General features: G+C 36.0%; 1 protein-coding gene across 2 annotated transcripts in view; it reads right to left on the reverse strand.

The window, feature by feature from the left end:
• Positions 1-22818, reverse strand: part of GAS2 (growth arrest specific 2) — a 98389-nt gene that overhangs the window by 33311 nt on the left and 42260 nt on the right. For both annotated transcript variants that reach the window (XM_075163295.1, XM_075163294.1), the window contains exons 5-7: positions 15924-15987; positions 10960-11104; positions 7503-7610 (exon numbers count right to left, since the gene is read on the reverse strand). In XM_075163295.1, coding sequence (XP_075019396.1) covers positions 7503-7610; positions 10960-11104; positions 15924-15987 — 317 coding nt within the window. The remainder of the gene's footprint in view (positions 1-7502; positions 7611-10959; positions 11105-15923; positions 15988-22818) is intronic.

Raw genomic sequence — 22818 nt, forward strand, 5'->3', positions numbered from 1 at the left:
TTTACATGCATCTTGCATGTTGCCACAGAGGTGTGATGGAGCTTAACTTCAAAATAAAATACAGTAGATACAGTTCTTAGTGAACAACATGAATGCATACAAAGTGTAACTGGATGCAACAGGAGGGAAAACCATTGCTTTCACACTGATAAGAGAATGACAAAGAAATAAAACACTTTTTAAAATGCACTTTAACTTTTTCCTGTTATTTCAGGAATGGACAGGCCAAGCCATATTGTATTAAATATTTAAAAAGCCTACATACCATTTTTGTTAAATCATGGCCAATTCAGTTCTACGTAGGACCATCATTCCTGAGTGAAGATATAAAGCCCAGCTGGAAATTCCCATGTAAGCTACAAGTTCTTTAAGAATATTTTCCTAAAGCTAAAGAATACTGCAGTAGATAATCAATGTACTTTTATGCCCGAATCCTAAATGTTCAATGAAAATCTCTGATGAACAGTGCAGAAACTGGTTTACTGATGTCACCACATAAGCCTCACTTATTGACATTTCTCTAGATGGTAGCATGAGTTATGTTTAGAGTGTAAAAGTATACTGTACACAAAGTATATCACAACAAAGAATCAGTTTTTTTTTTCTTTTTAATTAGCACTGTATACAAATTATCTAAAGCTACAGTGAAGAATATCAACTTTAATTCACCCCATAAAATATTGCAGCATCGTCCTATAAAAGATAGATGTGCTCACCTTGAACTGTGTTAAATATTATTTACATTACTGTCATACAAGACTTTTTCACCTCACCAGGGAAGAGGTTTAAATAAGAAAATGCAAAGCTTGGTGCTATCCTCCTTAAAGAGCAACACCACAAATAGCTGCATCTCCTGTTCTAATGCATCGGGCTTACTAGTTCCAAACTGCAAGCATTAACTGCCCTCTCATCTTTAATGTAAAATGTATTAATGTCTAGGAAGTGTAAAATGGATTCTTACAAAATTATTAATCTATGAAACAGAACCACAACAAGAAAATAACTGAACAAAAAAGGAAATACTTTTCCCATTAACACTTTCAGTATAACCTTCTGGGACCCACTCTGTAGTTCTCAATAATAAACTATAAAGGCTTTTTTGTTTTGCAAAGTAATTTTTGTCATTAGACTAATGATGGAGTGGATTAGCAGCCTATGTGTGCTCTTGCAGATGCTGATCCAGTACCTTTCATATAAAAGGAGTCACAGGAGCAGAAAAAAAAAGGAGGGGGAGGGGAAGGGAGGGAAATGGGGCAAACAGGAGGGGACTTATAGAATTTGGTCTATTTTTGTATTCTCAGCATTCTAGGGAAAAAAAAAAGTCTGAAATAATAAGATCTATAATACATATTTATCTAGCTTCGTTACTCATCTTTATATACCTTTCAAGTATTGAGAAATTTTTTGTGTAATTAGTTACCACACAGAAAACCACATTGCTGATACTGGCGTGCAGGGCGATTTTACCCTGGCACATACCTGCCAGAGAGGAAACTGGCACCCAGGGAGGGCTCGCTTTGCCATCTTCAGCTCTTGCAGGCGCTGGCTGCATTAAGTGTGCACCAAAGGCCTCCTAAGCCTGAATCACATCGCTAAGGAAGTCAGTTGAATATTTGGCTGGTGCTTTCAAAGATATTACACGTATAACTTACAATGCCCTACCCTGGTCTCCTGTTCTGAGCCACCTCCTGAGGGAGATTTCTCTTTCCATTGAATACAGGGAACCTTATATTGTTATAACTTCGACTCTGGGAGCCTAAATTATAAAGACCTTGGCAGGAAATTACTGCAGGTGCATTAGTCATTGCAAGAAGTAGAACGTGACACTTCTTGAAGACGCATTATATCTTAGAAAAGCACAATATTATTTGCTAAAGATTTTTTTCAAACATCCAAGTGGAATTCTCATTGAGCAATATTGCATAGAGGGAGACACTGGGAATTAAAGACAGCACAATATTTAATTGTCTACAGAAGGAGTTCACTAAGGCAAACAGGTCTAAGTCAGTGAGAAAAACTGCTAAGCTATTACACAGCCTGTCAGTTCCACTGAATCAAAGTATTGCACTGGAGATAGATTCTGTCAAAACATTTTCAACCAAGACTAATGAGAATACCATTTGAGTGAAAGTAAAAAGGAGTAACTCCATCACTTTTCCATTAAATTAGCAGCTAAGAATTTGACTTACACAGCTTTTTTCTACAGAAGTTTAAAATGAATCCTTTAAAGCATTTTTGCTCACAATATGTATTCCCAACTATCCCCACACAATTTGCACACGCAAATTCTAGACACTAAATTAACATGAATGGCCACGCAAAAGCAGCATGTTGAGGAAAAAATATAGGACATGAAATTAAGAGGGGGAAAAAAATTATTTAATTTGTACTACTTTATGGGTTTGACTAACCCTCAGTGAAAGTCTGTAAACCATTTAACTAGAAATATCAAGTCTTCTTCACAGAACCAGACAGTGGAACTGTAACTGCTCGTGTTCAGCGTAAACACAGCAAAATCAAGTACAGTGTAAACAGAGATGTCCATGGCCTTCTGCTCCATGAAGGCTAAGCCTGAACAAGAAAGGCTCAAGGCAGGAAGGGGAAAAAAAATAAAGAAAAAAAGGGAGAAGCAGGAGAGAAAGTGTAACTGTGAGAACAAGCAAGCAAGTTGGGGGAGAGCACGGGTCTGCCTAATGTCACTCAACAGATTAATGGGAGAGTAAAGAAGAAAACAGATTTCCTGACCGCCTGTCCTATAGGCAGCACTGGACTGCCGTCAGTGATACAAACAGTATCACTGTTTGTCCAAGAGCTTTTGAGTCTTGTGGACTGAATTTTACCAGTCCTTTAAGGAATTTTAAAACAAAATCCAAAACCGAAACCTGAGAAGGTTGAGAAGAATTCCACCTTCACTAGCACAAGTAAAACTGAAATGTGCCAACTACTCTGTGAGCGTAAAGCAGTTGGAGAGGAATTGGCAGATAGTAAAAGTGTCCAGCCACCCACTGCTGGAAGGTCTCCAAAAAAACCTTCTATCTGGGACATAAATTAGGGTTGGACTTTAGACATGCCTTTCCCTGAGTCTTTTGCAGTCTAGCATTGAGAATTAGTATGTTTGTCTATAAGCATGAGGAGACTGAGATTAGAAGCCCAAAAAAGATGCCAACGACTGTCACTGTCCGGTGGCCCAAGATGTGTTTTCAGAATTCATTCGCAAGATGACTCCCAGGCATCCCGCCACATTCCTTTGGAGTTAGTTCAATTAAAACTCCTGGTCTGCCTATGTTTTTGACATTTTAAACATCCCTGAAAGGTATTTGATACGGATAAAGCTCTAGGGAAGGAATTTCTGTGCTAAAAAGGTAAACTATTTTGTAAACTAGAAGTGAATGGGCCTGGGAAAAGCGGAACAACTGTTAAAATCCTTGGAATAAGGAAGACAATAAAAGCCAGGTAAATGATGCTGAAGAAAAACCAAAACACAGAATCACACCAAGCAAACACTATGAGTATGATTTATGTATTTGGATTGGAAAAGCAGAACAAGACATTTGAGTCTTGAGGACTGTATAATCAATCTGCTTTCCATTTTTACTTATTTCGTTTTTAGATGGTATATCATCCTTACCTGGATGGTTTGGATTAAAGCGTGCTTCCGTATTTATACATGAGTACATTTTTCTCACCATGAAGAGGCAATAGCGTACACCAGACTGTCTGCAGAGTGATCTTTATATATATACACATATATATTACACACACATATACACACACACATTTTGGTAGTGAATCCCAAAATAAAGTTTGTACACAGGTGCTGTAGCAGGCAAACGCCTTTCATTTCCTGGGATTCAGAGGAAGATAGTATTAAACAAACATTTTATTATTACTACAGCAAAATAATGCTAAGTGACATTAATGATAAAAAATATAAGAGCAATCACATGCTTATCATCTGGTCTGCAAGGTAGAGAACACCTATAAGTTATAGGAAAAATGATAGGCTTTAAGGCCAGGACCCATTATATCATCTAATCTGACTCCAATTGCACAAAGAAATAATTTTTCCATTGTGCAGAACCCAACAATTTGAATGTTATTATGGGTATGGACCAACAGGACAGATCTTTCTGAGAGAAGCTTGCTAGTACGTGGAAAGTGTACATTCTTATGCATATACAATGTAATAAACACAAGATAACTTGAAATAAGAATATTTGCCACTGAAATTGTTAGAAAAAATTACCTTTTTTTTTTTAAGGCCTGACTGACATAGTAAGTCAACTGACTTACTATAAAAATCTCTATTAATCCAAATAACTCCTTTACTGCTTTCTGCAAGAAATAAGCACTTCAAACTCTGTGCCTCTTTTTACAATTTATAAAACATGCATTTGTGCAAGGTAAGTTTTCATGACTTGTTATTCTTTATTTTTAAAAATAGGCTTATTAATTCAGTTCTGCTTTGAAAGACTAAGGCTTGTTCCCTAAACCACTTCATGGCATAACAGTAGGATCTAAGAGTGAATAGGCAAATAATTGATGTATATGGCACACAGAGAGATCACACTAATTCTAAACCAATGTTTCAGTTTTAAATAAGCTAGCCATTTAATTTACTTCAAGTTATTAACACAATCCATTATTGTAAAACATGTCTTCCATCATTTTTGTGTAAGTGGAATTTAGACTCTTTCATTCCTATATGGCAGGAAGGAAAAAGAATTCATGAGCAGATACATTTTTATTGAAAATAAATTTTTAGCATCTAGCTACCACAGCATTATGGTAATCATGTTCAGTTTATGCATTACAGAACTACTTCATGCGTAAAGAACTACTTTTGTGACATGCATTTTTATCAGCAGACTTAAGGGACTTAACATTTTCATGGATTTTCATCATTTCCATTACTTCATGGATTCCCATGGCTTATTTTCATCTCAAATTTAAACATTTTTCCATGTTAAAAAAAAAAAAAAAAAATCTTTATTCAAGTAATTTTAATGGGACCATTACCTTAAGAAGTTACTATGATACAAGAGAAATTCTGAAGGACTGTCCCCCCTGCGTTTTGCTACATGTTCCAAAGGTTTTTTCCTTAAAATTGCTTTAAATTGACACATGTAATTTTTGGTGTGATATTTTGCATTAATTCTATGTTCTGCCAGGTTTTATTTTTCTTTGCTGTTCCTTTTTCACTTGTTTCATATACAGATATAAATTAATAAAAAGAGGGACTTGGACACTTCCTCTTTTCTCTCTCTCTCTCTTTTTAAGAGAACTTGTAGAACTAGAATAAAAGAGATTTGTTACGGATATAATATTATTACATAATTTCTGGGAAAAAAAAAATCTTAACCATCAATTAATAGGTGTTAACCCCACTTTAAACTTAGCTCTTGTAAAGTTTTATCACACGGCATACTTGCAGCATCACTGAAACTAAATAGGTTTTAAGTCCTATATAGGTTTCTGGAGAAAGCTAATAGAGACAGTAACGGGTAGACTAAGCCAACTTAAAACAATGAAACTTTCAATCTCAATTCAACTGGAACACGTTGGGTTATAAACAAGTGGCATATATCTGGCTGTGTCATGCTGTATAAAGAACATACAACATAGGAGGAACTACCTCAGCGGCATCAAATAGGGTGCCAAATATCAACAAAATTAAAAGCCAGCTATGCATTTCAAATGTGTTTTCTCACAGGTGTCCAAAGGATTCCAAAGAAAGGCTAATAAATCTACTTATATACACAATAAGAACATGTAGAATGAAGAGTAAAAACTTACTGTGATCCAGTGAAGCGTTCCAAAATGGGATTCAAACTAACCAAAACCAAAAGACAACTGACTTTTAAAACCTAGGAATATGGGCTCGCTCCCACTGAAGTTTATGGCAAGTTTCCATTAATATCAGTGTTGTAGGAATGATCTCTAATGCTGCAGTTTAATGTCTAATCTATATTACTGTTATTTTTTGGAACAATTCAGCTTGGAATGTGGTAGCGTGATATGAAAAGGGTGTTTTGTTTGCAAACTTGGAATGAAATCTGACTTGGACTAGATTGCACAATAAGAAAAGCCAGCAAAAGGGAATTTGACACTCACCAGTCTGGCAGAAAAACTTAGTTTATCAAAACTAGAAGATTACTAAAAATACTTTGATTCTTATTTGAAATTCAAATCAAAAGGAAGAAAACAAAAGTGTTAAACTATGCCAGATTACTGGGATCTTTGGTAATGAACATTACCTTCTTCAAAGTTGTTAGAAGCTAGTAATAAAGCTAATACCTAAAAATACTGCAGAATTAAAAAAAGTCTCACTGGCTATGAAACAGAAAAGCTATTAATCCTTTATACTAGCATGTTAAATCTCTAACTATCTGTGACAAATCCTGTATTTCTTCTCCCTTCTGAGCTATTACTGAATTAATTGGTAGTTCTCAATCCCTATTCAGCACAGAACTTAAACGTGTTCTCAACCTTATTCACATGAGGAAACCTAAATCCTTATCTAAATTTGATTTCGTTGTAAGCTAAGCATAAGTTTATGACAGAGCAAGCACCCTGGTGTTTTGTTGAACTAGGAACTTGACTTCTACAGATGGGAAGGAGTCCCTCTGACTTCTTTTGTTCTCACAACTGCTAAATCCTCAGTTTTATCAGGTCACAGTTGTATGCCTTTAGCAAAATAGGAATAACAGTTATTTGAGAGCAAGAACTATCATTTCGTCAAGTCATTACTCAAGGATAGTACACGTGGAGAGAAAAATGGAAAGAAGCATAGAATGAATCAGATTCTTAACCTACTATAACAGAATAATTAGCATATTTTCATTATTATTACCATAAGCATATATAGAGAAGATTAAGAGGATCAAAATTAGGTTTGGATAGTATATTTGTGCTAAATTCAGCCAGATACCAATGCTAGCAAATATTTATATTAACGATTAACTTTGTGCTCTGGGAGTTAATATACTACATACGAAGTCTGAAATACAACACCGGGTTTGGAAATATCTGTTAATCAAATGAAGTACTATGGACATCAATGTTTTGCTCACCCTACTTTAGCAATATGTCTTAGTCATGACTTGGCAATTCAACGATCATGAAGTCTTTGATCTGTTTCCTGACCTGTCAAATACTATCAGTCAAAGCAAAGTGGGAGAATGGCCGTTCCAATGAAGTGGATGTTCTTTCAAACCAAACCGAGAGGAAGTCATCATCTCCGTTTGTGAAGACTTTTGGCTGCCATTGATCAAAGACAGACCAAATTCAATGACCTAAAGTTAGAAGGATCTACCACATGCTAATAACTCCTTGGGTCAGTTAAGCCACTGTAGCTTATTTATTCCCCAAAAGCATCATAAAAATGAGTCAGTGCTGGTTAACAAGAAAATATTTTCTCCTGTTAATTAGTGATACCATCTGCAAAGGGGAAGGTAGCAGATACTAGCAATTCACTACAAAATAAAAAATAAAACCTTTACCCTAATAAAGAGGATCTTCTCTCCAACTCTGTATCTTCCTTGTGAAAGACGCTCCACACAGAACTTATTAGGGCATTTACAAGGTGGATCTTCAGAAATGTGTTTAACCTGAAAAACACGGAAGCTATTAATAGAAACTGTTTGAAACAGCACATGTAGCAAAACATTCAAGATGACATTTGCCATAAGATGATATCTCTAATCTAAGCCTTCATTGATGATATTTTCTTAGTTTTTCTTAATTTTCTTAATATTTCTGTAATCCCAGACTATGGTGCTTCCAATATCAAGAATGATTTTACAGCTGTGATGAGGTAAAAATAGAGATGAATGTCACACAGTTCAACATAAAATTTGCACTGTTTAACTGAAGTCAAACAGTTTGTAAATTTGAGTTCAGCATCAAACTTTTGTAGATGTGTTCTCAGTATTTTATGGTGAATCAGCTCAACTGTCAAAGTGCTAATACAGCTGACAGGCAAAATGAAGATGTCATAATGATGTATTTTCCCTACTAAATAAATATAATAAATACAGAAGCATCTTGCTTATGAATAAAAGGCCCTGCCCAATACCTTCACTTGGCACTTTCAAATAGCGTACTTACGCCTTAAAAAAAGTATACAGAGAATACTGTGACATAATCGTAAATCCATGCCAAGATGCTCCCCAGTATTGCTAACTACACTTTGATGATCTCCACCTTAGGGTATTAATGCAATCAAGCGTAATTTAAAGGGGCCTCAAGAGTACTCTACTCTATCATTGCCAACAATAAGGGCTGAGAAAATACAGATGAAAACTATTTTCCTGCTTTTTATCAGCTGCATCAGCTTGACTTCAGCCTCTTGTGAAAACTTAGCCTTGCATGTGCTACCAAAGTCATTAATGTTTAGTAAAAGTATATTTTGTACTCTTCAGTGATCTGAAAGTAGTACAGCCATCAAGGCCAAAAGAGGAGATCTGGTTGAGAAACTCTTATTTGACATTCAAATCGCATTCGATGCAAATGCATCGGAACAGCAATAACAAGTGCAGCATTTTCATATACTGCAATTTCCTTGGATGAATGCTGACCTAGTATGTCAGTATCAAACAATGCAAAATGCCAGAGGAACTTCCTAGAGGTTTTGTCCACTTCAAATAATATTCCAAAGACCTTTTCAAATCCAGTTTCCAAACCAAGGCCTGTAAAAACAGCCTGAGGTCTGGGAAAGAATATTCTCAAAATAGCTAACAAATTAAAGTCTTAAGCTGTTTCAGGGAAAAAAAAAAAATCAGGGCAAAACTATGGCACTCTGATAGGTGTTTTGGTTATCTTCAATACATGAACAGGAAAGGCTTCTGAAGTACAACAAATGTCTTTCAGATCTGCTTTTAGAATAAAGTTATAGTACGTTAAATAAACCGGAAAGAAATTAAAAGTTAACCAGTTATTGTTTCTGTACTAGAATGGAGAGCAAAACTGCTTTTGAAACTAGCCCTATTGTCCGATTTAAAGGCTTTCCAATTATTTTTGAAATTGTTCAATGTTGCTATCTGAATAACTTCATTACTTTGTGGAACAATTTTTTTATAATTATTCTTAGCTTTTTTTTTTTTAATCAGGGCATGATATTTTTGTGAAAAAATTTCATTTTAAAATAACACTTAGCAGAGGAACCCTACATGTATTTTACACACAAAAAGTATTTCTCAAGTATCAGATGATTTATCCTCAGTTTGAATGTACAATCACTGAATTATTTTAAGATTAATTATTCCAGTGATTATCAACAAAAGGGCGAGTATTAGCCTCCATTTCTGGAGAGTCAAACTATTTAGATACTCAGTGTACAACAGGAATAACTTATATGAAGTCAGTGGTCGATGACTTAAATCCAAGTGCAGGGTGCTGAGGATGCAAAAGGTGCATTCCTGTATCTCCTGGATACAAGACTGGGGTTGTGCTTAGAGGACTATTTGGAATGGCCCTCTGAATGCTGCCCGATAATCAAGGATTTCTCACATAATATCCTATGGCAGTTATCACCTCTGAAGACACTCTTGAAATTTGAAGCTGAAAATGGATAGTGTGAATTATGCTGCATCTACCAGGGTTCATCGAAGCAAGCAAAAACCCAGAGTAGCCAGACCTAATAGGTTCAAGGTTATTTTGAATAGTGTAAGCAAAATAGAGCCATCTTAGGCCTGTGGAGAACGAAAGCCAACAGATTTATACTGGTGTAAAACAGAGGATAATGAGACCTTCACTGCTGATCCTGCTGTTGAGGCTGCCATTACCTTACTATCCCGAAGGACATAAAAGTATTATTGAGTGGAATTTGGAAATCAAATTAGGAAGCAGAAGGAAGAATTATATCCTATTTTATTTTGTGTCTGGACTATATGAGCACTGCTGCTATTTTATGGTGTGAGTGTCTGGGGCAGTGCAGGTCAGGAATCTAGCTGGATGAATTCCATTCTGTTTCTATCCCTACTGCTTTCCAAATTAAAGAAGGTGGTTGGAGACAACCTTCATACTCTCTGTTCTGTTCCTACAAGATACGCAGTCACCACCCTCCTTCCACATAACTGTTCTTTCTCAATTCTGTTGAAACATAAGTGAGTGCTTTTGCAAAGTTAAGGAAGAAATACAAAATGTAAAAAACGTTAAATGTAATTATTTGCATCAAATAGTACGAAGTATTTCAATAAAATGAACAAACATTATATTCCATCTGCTCTTTGTAACAAAAAAGTGGCACACGGATTTTTCAAGAAGTGCTTTGTAACTCCCAGGTGGCACATCTACCTTGTAATATAGCGGTTACTATAGTAACTGCTTCTTTTTATAGAATATATTTGTACTTTTCAAGTTTAACCTCTTCATGGTCTCAAAATGTGTCCTTTTCATCTGATTCCAGCTGTTTCAAATGAACCCCTCTAGGGTTTGCAACAGAGAAATGAGCACTACAGTATAGGGCAAGGATTTTAATGAAATTCAAAGCAAGATACTTTCTTTCTAACAATGAGGAAAAAAATGCTTGCTTTTTTACCACATGATAAACATGCAGAGCAGCAGCATAAAAATTAGGCTGAGATAACTTAGAAGTGTTTGTTAATAATCTGTACGAGTCAGTATGGGCCAAATCTCCTAGTCCTGACTCAGTCCTTTCTCAGACAAAACACCAAGTGGGAGTTGATGAATAAGAAGTGAACGGAAAAAGAAAATGGAGTAATAAGATGGGAACTTGGCCCTAAACACAAAGCTAGGCTAAACTGCAGATCTCCTCCACAGTGCGACATTTTTTCCAAACGTCAGGCATAAATAATTGTGGTCAAAAATAAATTAACTCTATCAGTCTGCAAATCTTTAAAACACAGCGAGATGTTAAACTCAAGCTTCTGTATGCTTTGCAAGTTAAGTGCATACCAGAACGGGTCAGATAGGAAGAAGCTTCCTCCCACAACTTACAGCATCATCCAACAGTTTCCCTGTGCTCTTTTTCCCAGGAGACTTTGTTGGTGACGGTGAAGGAGATGGAAGGGGGGCTGAAAGTGTTTCCTCTTGTTCAATCTCTTTTTCCAACTTTATTAATCCAGGAGGCTCCACCCCAAACCTTTTGGAAACATGCAAACAAATTACTAGTCCTTATAAAGTATTCTAAAGCAAAGCAGTGGAAAGAATTTATACTTTCTGTATTGCGCTATTGTGCAATAATAGAATGCTACATACATTAGTAAACACGTAAAAAAAATATATCAATCATTAATGCCATCATTCCAAATTAATAAAAAAAAAAAAAATTTAGACGGAAACTCTCAGTTGAAAAATTTACAGGAAATACAGGTTTTTTTCAACTTCTCTGTCTCATAACATACATGTTGGCGAATGACTAATTTATGAACAACACTAGGCCTCAAAAATTGCTATACCATGTAGGGCAGATTCAAGTTCAGTACATTAGCTTCCCCGCCCTCCCCAACAACATCCTAGCAAATTACTTGACAACTTATATTTTGTGTTAGTATTTTCCAAAGAAATGCAGATGAAAAGGGATTAAAGGTTATCCCCGTCTCAACTATTGCACTGAATTTATAGATAAATTTGAGACATGGCCAATATTTTTCTGAAGTGGCTAATGCTTTTTCTAATCTATTTTTGACAGCCAATCTTCATATCTCTGTTTACAGTGGCAAAACACTTGTAGCTCCAACTAAAACAAAATACTTGCAACTTTGGCATGGAGCATCTCAAACACAGCACTTGGAGAGCAAGGCTCTTTAAAACAATGCCTGCTTTTGAAAGCTTTATGGCAAGTGATTAAGCCAGTATCCCACAGCAAGCAGCAGAGCTTGGACAGATGTCAGAAGTCTAAAAGCCCATCCCATTTTCCTAATCACTGATAATTCCCCTCTGTTTTTTTTTAATTGCCAACACTGAACAAAACCCAGAAAAATAGGAAGATTTCCTTTTTCAGAGAAGACTTCAGCTTGAAAAAGTTATCATGCCAGGTAGGCTTCTCATAGCAAACTACTTGCATAAATGAAACCATATTTTCTTCTGTAGTAGAAAAGTCCATAGCCCAGATGCAGAGCTATGGTGACTTATCTAGGTAAGGATCAGGACACTAAAATATTGAGCAGTAAGAAACATATTATGAAAATCTAAGCTAAATACCATAATAATGTTAAAAGTGTACAGAGAAAGGGCATAAGCGCATATACTGTCTTTTGTATTTTTATGGTAACTTTTAATTTAGTCACACTACTGCCTAGTAAATTAATATAAAGAAAACCAAGAACCAAATCTGTGCTTGTATTGGCTTCTAACTGGTGCAGTCTGCCTAATGAGAAGTCAGCCAACATTGAAGCAAGCACTTATATACAATCCATTTACTTCCTGTCTGTCTGCAGATGCCGACAGGCTGTAAATCATTAAATTCCCACTGGGCTCTAAGCCTACACCTGCATGCAGCCTTACTCATCAAATAAAACTCTTCCACTCTAAGCAATGCTGCTTCTTTGCTTCTGCTGCTTTTCATAATCTCCAATTTTTGTCATTGTGATAGACTTTTAAAAGTTTCCTATATTTCCAGTGTTCTGAATTCCTCTGGTGGTAAGTTGAAAAATAAAACAAAAATGAACAAACAAACAGACACACATTTTTTTCCACATACTGTATCAACCTGAAGCAAAGTTGCTGGAAAGCTGAAATGGTAAAAAACACATCTTTTCTGGGAGGGGTAGAGGTGCAAATTCTGGTCTGGAAGGTATGCTGAGAATTTCCTTTTCTGCTCTTTTCTAGCCTGCCTTCTCATAACTACAAATGAAGCAGCATTGGACTGTAACATGATCTCCAATAGATTTCTTAGAGCACCACTTCCCATTTTTACCAAGGAAAATTGAATACAATACCAGAAAGATCTTGAAATTGCTCAACAGTAATTTCAAAAGACCTGTGGTGGTTATTTAACCCCCCAGAGTTTAATAGTTAGCCAAGAACTTAATTCTTTCTGCAGAAAAGATAATTTAGCTGTTTTCCATCGTATAAACTCTCTTTAAACACACAGACAGACAGCACATATACATCTATTTGCAAATAATCACATTCTCCATGAAGTCTTGATTACGAAGATTACGCAGTGATAGATTCTGCTTTCACATCACTTGAGCTTAAATGATTCACTCATGACTTTAAAATACTTCAGGAGAATGTTGGACCTGTGCAACCCACTGCAATAGCCTTGTGTATTGTCAACGCTCAGTTTCATCTGGTAGGACACTTCCCTCTCTCATACATGTTCTCATTCTACCCACATGTGGTGCACACAATGGCCCATTTTAGCTATTGAAATTTCACAAATGACCTCAGAATTTTCTTTTCATAAACTACTGAAATCCAGGATAGTTTATCAGGCTACTCTATTTTTATTAGTACCTGGGCTTTGAACTGCCGCTCTTTGAGCCAAGTGGTCACACCAGTTTTCCACTCACTGTGTAGTCCATCCATCCAGTCCATCTCTCTCTAATTTGGCTAAAGAACACTATGAGAGAATATGCTAAAAGCATTGCTAAAGCATAGGTAAATTATCAACTGTCTCCCCTCATCCACAGAGTATCTGTTGCATGGGTTCAAGTTTAGCAGAACAGAGCTCAGTTCTGTCTCCTCCTCAAACAATCTGCATTCCTGCTCACTTGTGCCTCAATCCCAAGCCTATTTTCATTAAGAAAGGCCTAGGTTGACCTATGGGAGTGTAGACCCTGAAGACTAACAGTAATCTAGTTGTGCAAAGTGTGCTAAGAGTTGGCTCCTTGTGCTGAATAAGCCACTTTGAACATATCTTTCTGCTTCTAAAACAGAAAAGGAAGAGAAAAGTAAGAAGTTATTCAGTGTCTCTTACTCTTTTCATTCTTTAAAAACATACTGAGGCACCTTTTCAAAGATCTCTGCAGCTCCTGTTCTGGAAAGCAGATCCCGACAACTGTCAACAGACCCAGTTTGCTTTACAAAGCAAGCATACATCTGACTTCTCTCCTGCTTAAAACAGCACAACAACAACGTCAGTTTAATGTGCTCTTTCCTACGCTTAGTGGAGGCAACTATTCTTTTCCATACGGTTCTAGTTTACCACAGCTCAGGCAAAACTGGCATCACATATTTGTTTTTCAATTGTATTAACCTGATGTTTCCCTTCAACAGTTTTTCTGCACTTTGGAATCTTACAAGATTATAAATGGGGTTTTGTTTGTTTTCAAAGAGATATTGGAGCAGGAACAAGTAGGCGGACATATGTTATTTGACCCCTAAGCTATAAACAAAAATAAAATACAGTAACATAAATATAATATATAAAATACATTAATGATATACAGTAATATACATGTTTATAAATAAAAAATAAAATAAAAATATTTTAAAGGCAAAGGGACAGATATGCATTAATAAATGAAAACATGGTTCATTTATTGGTTCAGTATTTGTTTTCATGCCTAGAGCAGAACATGTGAGACATGGAAGCTTAAGACAAAAGACAAATAGGAAGGGTAAGATTCTATCTTAATTCCTATGTAGATCTGTTGAGAAGTCAAATCTCATTGCAAAATGAGATTTATCTAACTCAACCAACTTTAGCAGAATCCAACACTGACTAACCACTGACCTGCATTCTCTGAGGAAGCTGGACACTATTAAGTAATCAACCTGGGGCAGACATTCCTGACAGGTATGCCCTGGGTGTAGGGTCTTTGGATGCCAGAAGGTCTACCTCCAAGCTGGGGATCTTGAAAGCAGTTTGTTTGCTCAGGTAAATTAAGATTCGTGAAAATCAATTTCATTGAACACCTACAGATCAGAATACTTTCTTATTCCTGGAAAGTTAAATTAATTTTTTTTTTTTTTTGGCCATGTTGGACTGAATCCAAGTTTTAGAGATAAGAAAATTCCTGCAAACTGGAGATCAACTCTTTTTCTGGCCAACGCTATTCCTACACAAGCGTCCACTGACAGTGAGGGCTCTTCTGAATCTTGACCAAGAGACAAATTTCTAATTAAGCAGTTTCCCAAGTGAGTTGCATTCATAAAATATGAATACCCATAACACAATTATAACATGAAAATACTAGTTCTTAAGCTAGGAATAAACAGGGGTCTCCTTCACATTGATTGTAACCACAAGGAATTCTTCTGAAATTAATGAAACTATTTGAATACCAAAGCAGTCCAATTTGATACACACGGATGAATGCAACTGCAATTTACATGCAAGACTGGGCAGCAGCACTGTTGTTCATATATTTTGTAGCAAATCTTATGCTCTATGTTGGTTAATTCTGCATCTGCAAAAAGGGAAGAATCGCATTCTAATTACTGTCATGTTGATTGTCTAGCAAAAGTCACCGTTGTCTTGACATCAGAGATAATGCTACAATGTACTGAGGGTCCAGCCTGACTAGAATCATCTGACAGAGATAGAACACACACTGTTAACTCAATTCTCGTATTGCTTCTGTTGCTGAAAATCAGAGCTAAATTTATTTAAATAAATAAGAGTCAGTGTTGCTTAGGTCAGATTTATGTCATGTGAAGATCAATTTATTATCAGTAAAGTTAATGAAATCTCAGTTGTTTATGGAGAGATCTGACTGTTAGAAGGAGAAACAGCTCAAAGCTTTATTTAGAACAAAATTCTCAACTCTTCCCCCTCCTAATATGAGGATAGCCAACAAATACCTTCATTGAGGTGATGGAATAGAGATTTTATTGTATTTGTTAACAACTGCCCAGAAGATAGTCTTGAGTGGCATCAAGACAAGCATTCTCCTTGAACCTAATGAGCATAAAAGTTAGCTTGAAATGGGCTGATTTAGTAAGTCTCTCAACAGCCACTGCTGTCAAGAATGTAAATGTTTCTTCATTCTTTAAATATTTTCACCTACCTTGCTGCAATCCTTCCAAGTTCCAGCAAACAAAGGCACACTTCTCTTGGCTGCTTGTGGAGAACTGGAAAAGCAAAATGAAGACGGAAAACATTTATAAATAAAAGCTATTTTAAAGATCTTAGTGATTGATCTTAGTGAAAGATCTTAGTGATCTTAGAATGGAACCTAATCATCAACATCTGTAAATCTTGACTCAGATAAAAGTTGGTTTTCTTTGGCTTGCAGTGGAGTTTTACTGGAATAAAAAGAATGGGATTGAGGAGTGGTTCTCAGAGTGCAAATGATTTAGGAAGTTCCCGTTTAGTTATCCTTTAGTTCCTTCAAAAATACCATTCTAAATCTAAATCACTAAGTAATAATTTGGGCTATTTGGTAACCTGCAAGCAGTTCATAACTATTTAAAAATAATCAAGAGCTCTGGCAGAACACTAAACTAGTAGAATGTCAAAAAAAAAATTAATAACATTAAAGTGATGGTACTTTTCTTTCTACAAACTAAGAGAATTCCTATCCTTTAGATCACTATTTTCCTTAGCCTATTTAAATCATAAAAATAACAAAATTGCACTAGCAAAAATATATCTCATTATAAATTTGTTCCTGAATTCATTATACATCTACTCTTAAAGCAAATATGAAACTAGAATACTTTAAGAATTCAGCTCATCACAGAAAACAACTCAACCAAACAAAAAACTTTTTTTCTATATATATACACACATATATGCAAGTTTTCATGCCTGGATTCTACACAAGACCTGTAGTTTTTAAGCTTCAGAAGCAGCTCTAACACAACATGAACTTCTCATTAGGAAATACGACCAAAATCCAAGATAATTATTTCTTTTTTCCCCACAATTCAGATAGGTAACGTTCTGTAGAGAAGTCCAGCAAAATATATATAAGCAAAATCCAAAAATCAATAGATGGGGATAGGCCTGTGGCTGTTTGCATAATCAACTCACCAAAAGTCCAAAAAGAAGAAAGGAAAACAGAAGAAAAAAGAAAAAAGGCATTATGAGTACATTGTCATCTTCTCTCCAGAAATACCTGTTACAGTAAAACCGTCATGTTGTGGATAAAATTTAGGTTTTAGAAATTTCCACAACAATCAAAAGGTTTGTATGTTATACTTCAGATTGACCTGACATCAAAAAGTAATTGTGTGAATATTTGTATGAATCAGAAAAATAGAAACAGCAACAAAATTGATTTGTTTTTAATGAGTTAAGGTCAAGACATCTGCTGTATAAACATTTTGGTTATCTAAAGACTCACTTAACTCAAATGCATGAAGGAAAAAATACCATACCTGAAAAAGATATTTCAACGTCTAGTTAAAGCTCTGAAAGTCATTGCTTTGTCCTATATTGTACATATGAGGCCCAGAATGCAAATCCACAGACTTAAACATCTCTAAATAACTAAAGCCTACTGGGGCAGATCTTCAGCTTCTGCAACTTCAACTTCTAGCTCCACTGACTTGAATAAAGGTATGGTACATTGCAAGAGTTGAATGCTCGTCTCAATGTGTTTTACTAGAGTATATGTAGCACTGAGACATATGCATTCTCCCCCTCTAATCTCATCCAAATATATTTCCAGAAGTGAAACTGCAGAGCATGAAAACTAAAATGGCACTGCACTAGGCAAAATATTTTTATCCTTCAGCCATCTGTTATTAAGAATATAAGAGATGCAGACTTGGACATTCAGCTATTCTTAATATTCTGCCTTGCCACAACACAGTAATTTTATGAAACATTTACCTTTACTGGTAATCAGTATTTTTAAACTGTAACATTCATGACTCTAGAAACGTATTCTAAACTGGTTCTAAACCAGTTGGGACTGCCCCAAAATAAAACTTGATTTTAAGAAATAAGACATCCCCCAAAATATAAATGGAATAAACCAGTTTTGGAATAGACAAAGGGAGTCCAATATTTCTTAATTGCAATTCACACATATACACATCTGAGTAACTTTTGGAAGGGAGGAGGAAAACAGAGGCTCAAGTCACATTATGTGCAAAAAAATCCATAAATAGAATTGGAAGATGATTTGATTAAAAAAGGTTAAATGTTTTTCTGTCAATGCTTAAAGCTCTTCTGCCCAAACAAAATTCCAAGTCCTTTAGCAAATCTGACTCAACATAATCTAGACACATTTCATGCATTTCACATCAAACAACGTGACACAGTGAAGTCATTGTTAGAGGATGAAGAGCTGTGCAGGCAAGAACCAACCACAAAAACAAACATTTGGTCATCTGATAAGACAACGGTGACACCGCTTCTAACAAGAAAATGTTAGCATTCCTGAGGACTATACCAGCATATGTATTCAGGAACTTTGGAGACAAACAGATGTTATTTTCTACACTGCAATACCCACTGGAAGTAATTTAGATTCTCAAACCAAAATTTTCATTTTTTTCCAAAAGCACAACTGTTTAATGGGCTACCACCTCACAGGTCTCTTGTCAGGAGTTACAGCAAAAGCCACAGAGACACAAGACTGCATTTCCACACCTATCTTGGTCCCAAACATTCAGTATAACCTTGAGCGAGCAAATTAAGACCACTGCCTTTTGGAACAAGTAGCACTTTCGAGTGCCTTGATTTCTGAGTACTTATTTTGAGATACTTTTTGTCTGGTGCTATTCCACAATAACTGAAAGAACTCGATATTTACAGTCACTTTCAAAAGGCTGCCTCCTAAGCTTTTTGAAAAAAAAAGCTACATTTACTCTTTTTTCCATCTAGAGAACAGAAAGAAATACGCTTCCTTTTTTTAGGTTTACGTATGAAGTTGAGTTAATCGATATTTGCGAAGCACTTCAAGACATCTGTTAGAAGAGATGGCAAAAACTATTTCAGAGGCACTACACAGCATTGAAATCACTTATTTCATTATTTAAAATACGTATGCCACTAAAAAAGAAAATCTGTAGAAGTCTTCATAATTCACATTTAAATTCTCACTTAAATTCTCATTTAAATCCTGACTGTATTGCAGTTCATGGCTAACTACACTACATACATGTATACAGTTTCATAAATATGTAATTGTACATATATATATACACACACACACACGGTAATAACTAATATCATTTGATCACTACAGGCAATCCATTCTGAAGTGATTGGTTACAAGCTCAGGTTGAAATGTAACACCTGTACCCATTGTGTTCTGTTGTATCCTGTGAGAACTACATCTACCATTTTCTGAATTACTTACTATGATCTATATTAATAGTTGCATTTCAGTAATAGGCACCACCTCAACTTTTTGACCTGACCAGTTACTTAATCCCAGATACACTACGTGGGTAACAAACATTTGCTAAGCAACACATTTTCTGTAATTGTAGCAATTTATACACAGTTAGACATGGTAAGCACTGGAAGCCAAAAAATTATTCTTAGAAGCCATCTTCATTTTATCTATGGCCACATACACAATTCACTGCACATCATTTGAAGTCTACGCTCAACACAGTGCAATTCATTTCCACAACAGTGCTACTGTATGCTGTGAAGAATTTAAAGAAAAAGCAAAAATGAAGATTTCCCTAACACTTCTATGAGGTAAATAGTATTATTATCCCCATCTTATACATGGAATTAAGGTATAGGTATAAGATACAAAAAAGCACACAAATCTAGGTACTGCCTGATCTCCAGGGTACAGTAGAGTTTCCTAATGCTACATTCTGTATGAAAGCAGAGCCAACACAACTAGTGATCACGTTACAAAGTCTGATATGGATCCTCCCGCTGCATGTGGGAGCTACGTAATAGAGCCATAGTCATTTCTTCCGACGCCATTCAGTAGCAACATCAAAATACTATCCTTCAGCATCTTGCATCATTTTCCAAACATCTTCAGTTTTTTGCAACAAATGAGGCATGTGAGGAGAAAATAACATACCAACAAGAGCTTCCTTCACTTCATGAACCATACCATACCAAGATGTTGGCAGAGCAAGGTCCATCCTAAAGAGAACACAGCTCTTTTAGGGGAAAAAATAGCCCATGACTACATGAAAAGTTGATAGGTGTATCATAACAGTTAAATAGTTTAACTGATGTAGTACAGCCAGCCTTAATTATAGTCCAAGTACTTCACTTTGCAGCATTAATACAATTTTTGTACGCAATTTCCTGTAATTTTTCACGGTTTCATATATGGAAGAAAATATTCCTGGAGAATCATTGGCCAGTCCTCCCCTATCAAATATTAGCAAGGTGAATCATCCAAGTAGGTGACTGTAAGCAAGTAGCAATTTGTAAGCGTAGAAGACACATGCGCTACACAGATCTACTGCATAAGATGAATGGAAATATCCACCTTGCCAGAGAATCTCACTGGTGATATTTGCTTGACAAGAAAGCAATGTGAAGATTTAGAAGTAGTGCATACAAGTCCAGCTTATTTTAGTGTCCTGACAGTTATAGTGCCTTTTGCTTTCCATCTCATCCATTTTAAATCCTTCCTATCTGCTGTCCTCATTGCCTCCATCTTTTCAAGCTACTTCCAGCCACTCTTTTTCAACAATACTTCCTTTTCAGCTCCTAGCAAGCTTTTATCCTTGCTCTTCTCTGGCTATAACTTCTTTCTCCACACTGCTTCCATCTTGTTGCTGACCCTTTCTCCTTTTACAGGTCCTCCTCTCCTGCTCTCTCACCCCTTGTTCTCCCTCCTTGTACTTCATTTCTTTCCTACCTACTGTTCCTCACATTTCTGCATCCTTCACCGCTCCCTTCCCCAGTGCCTGGATGCTACCAGGAGAAGCAGAGAGAGGGGAGGAGGAACAGTCTCTGCTTTCAGTGCTGATCAGCCCCTGTACACGGGAATCAGCTGGAACACACCCTGCACATGGAGACCATGTGTTTGCTGAGCACGTTTCAGCACATTTAAACTGAGTGTGTTCACAATAATAAATGTGAGGGGATTTTTTTTTTGTTTGTGGCTTGCTTTTTGGTTTTTTTTTTTCTCTCTTTAAAATTAGCAGAATGCCCAACCACAATACAGGAACAAATTTCTTACACCTCCCTGCCAAGTTTCAAGCCTTGGCTCCTAACATTTTTATAAACCGTTATGAGTGGAGTCAGTTTTATTTCTAAACATAAACTTTTTTTTTTAAAAAAGTCTCAGGCATAGCTGAGTCAAAAAAGTGAATGTGATTTCTGCTTCTAAAGCATTTTTCAGCTCACTAGAAGCGAAAAGATTTTCTGAAGGGGTTTAGTATTTATTATCATAAGCTTCCAATTGACATCAGAATTCACACATGTTTAGGGAAAGTTTTTCAAAAGGTTGATCCTTTGATCCTTCTTCCTATTGTCTTTCACTTTCTCCTTTAACACTTTTTCTTCTGATCCTACATTAGTTTTGGGTTTTTTTAACATTGCTTTGACAACACTTACTCTGTTCAAATTATCCCAGCATATCCTTGCTTCTGCACCAAAGAGGTATACTATGACATACTTAAATCAAGGAGTTGTGTTTCCCTGTCCCCTATTTCAGCACTATCACTTATGGAAGTCTCAAAACAATTAATGTTTCAAACACAGTAGATCTATGGACAGTAAAGAATTCTAGAATGTATACAGAGATCATCAAAACGTATTTACTAGAAATCATTACTTTAACATGCTAATCCAATGGTAATAACACAGTGTCCAGGATGCTTCTATAGTCCTCAAAACAAGACATATTCAACATTAGTATGAGTCGTTTAGTAAAATGTTGTGAAAGACAGGACAAAGCCTTATTCTGATGCAACTACATGTAAAATTTAACACATTGCAAGCTGTAGATATGTCACTGTGAAAGACTGGTCAAAATACTTCCATCTTGAAATATGAAGTTAGATAAACTAGAGTATTAATTAAAAAAATCCTTTGCCCCTATGCATAAACTATATTTAAGCAATCAACATTCGAGTGTTTTTTTAAAAAACTTTAAAACACCAACATTAGAATAGAGATCAGAGGTGTTTGTGTTTAAGTCTATTTTTTCCACTAAAACACTAGATGCCTTTGTTTAGGGAATCTGTCCATTAAACTCTATAATCAGTAAGTTGCATCAAAAGAAGTCCATGTCACATACTGTGTGTACACACGCAGTTACAGCATATACAAGCACAAAACATTAATACAGCAATATCATCCAACAACTCCCAAAACAAACGACACACATTAGCATGCTGGCACACTTGGTGGCAAACCCTTTTCTTGCCGGGTGGAGTCTTTACCATAGGAGAGATGCAGATTATTCATTGGTTCCAAATCCTATAATCATCCAACAACACTATGTTACCAACAAAGAGTTCATAACCTTTAAGTTCACTTAACTAAAGCAATCATAGAAAATCTTACCATTTTCACTGTGTGGCCAAGAAGAGTTTTCTTCGAATATTACACTCTTCAGCCTTGAGCACCATAATTACAAATATCTCCATCAAGAATGCTTCCATAAACTGAATTACATAGCTGTGTGGATCTCCTGCCCTAAAACCTACAAAGGGGAACTTACAAAATATACATCTCATGGGAACAGAGGAGTTACAGAGAGTATTACTTTTCTTAGATTGAAAAGAGTTAGTGTTTTATGTTCCAAGTCCTAGATATGGGACAAATTTTGACCTATGAGATATCTAAGAACCTCATTCAAAGACCGTGTATCTCAAGATTTGCCCAGATGATGTACGTTTGGACTTTGGATCATAGTTTTTCGTATCAACAAAGCTAATCCCTTCTTCTTTAAATACACTAACTATAAAACAACAATTACGAAAAGCATGCTAAATTGGTCAATGAGTGCAGGGAGCATGCAGAGTCTCCCTCTATTTTGCAGCATTCAAGATTACCCCTACATACTG

This window comes from Calonectris borealis, chromosome 14, assembly GCF_964195595.1.
Source record: "Calonectris borealis chromosome 14, bCalBor7.hap1.2, whole genome shotgun sequence".
Lineage (NCBI taxonomy): Eukaryota > Metazoa > Chordata > Aves > Procellariiformes > Procellariidae > Calonectris > Calonectris borealis.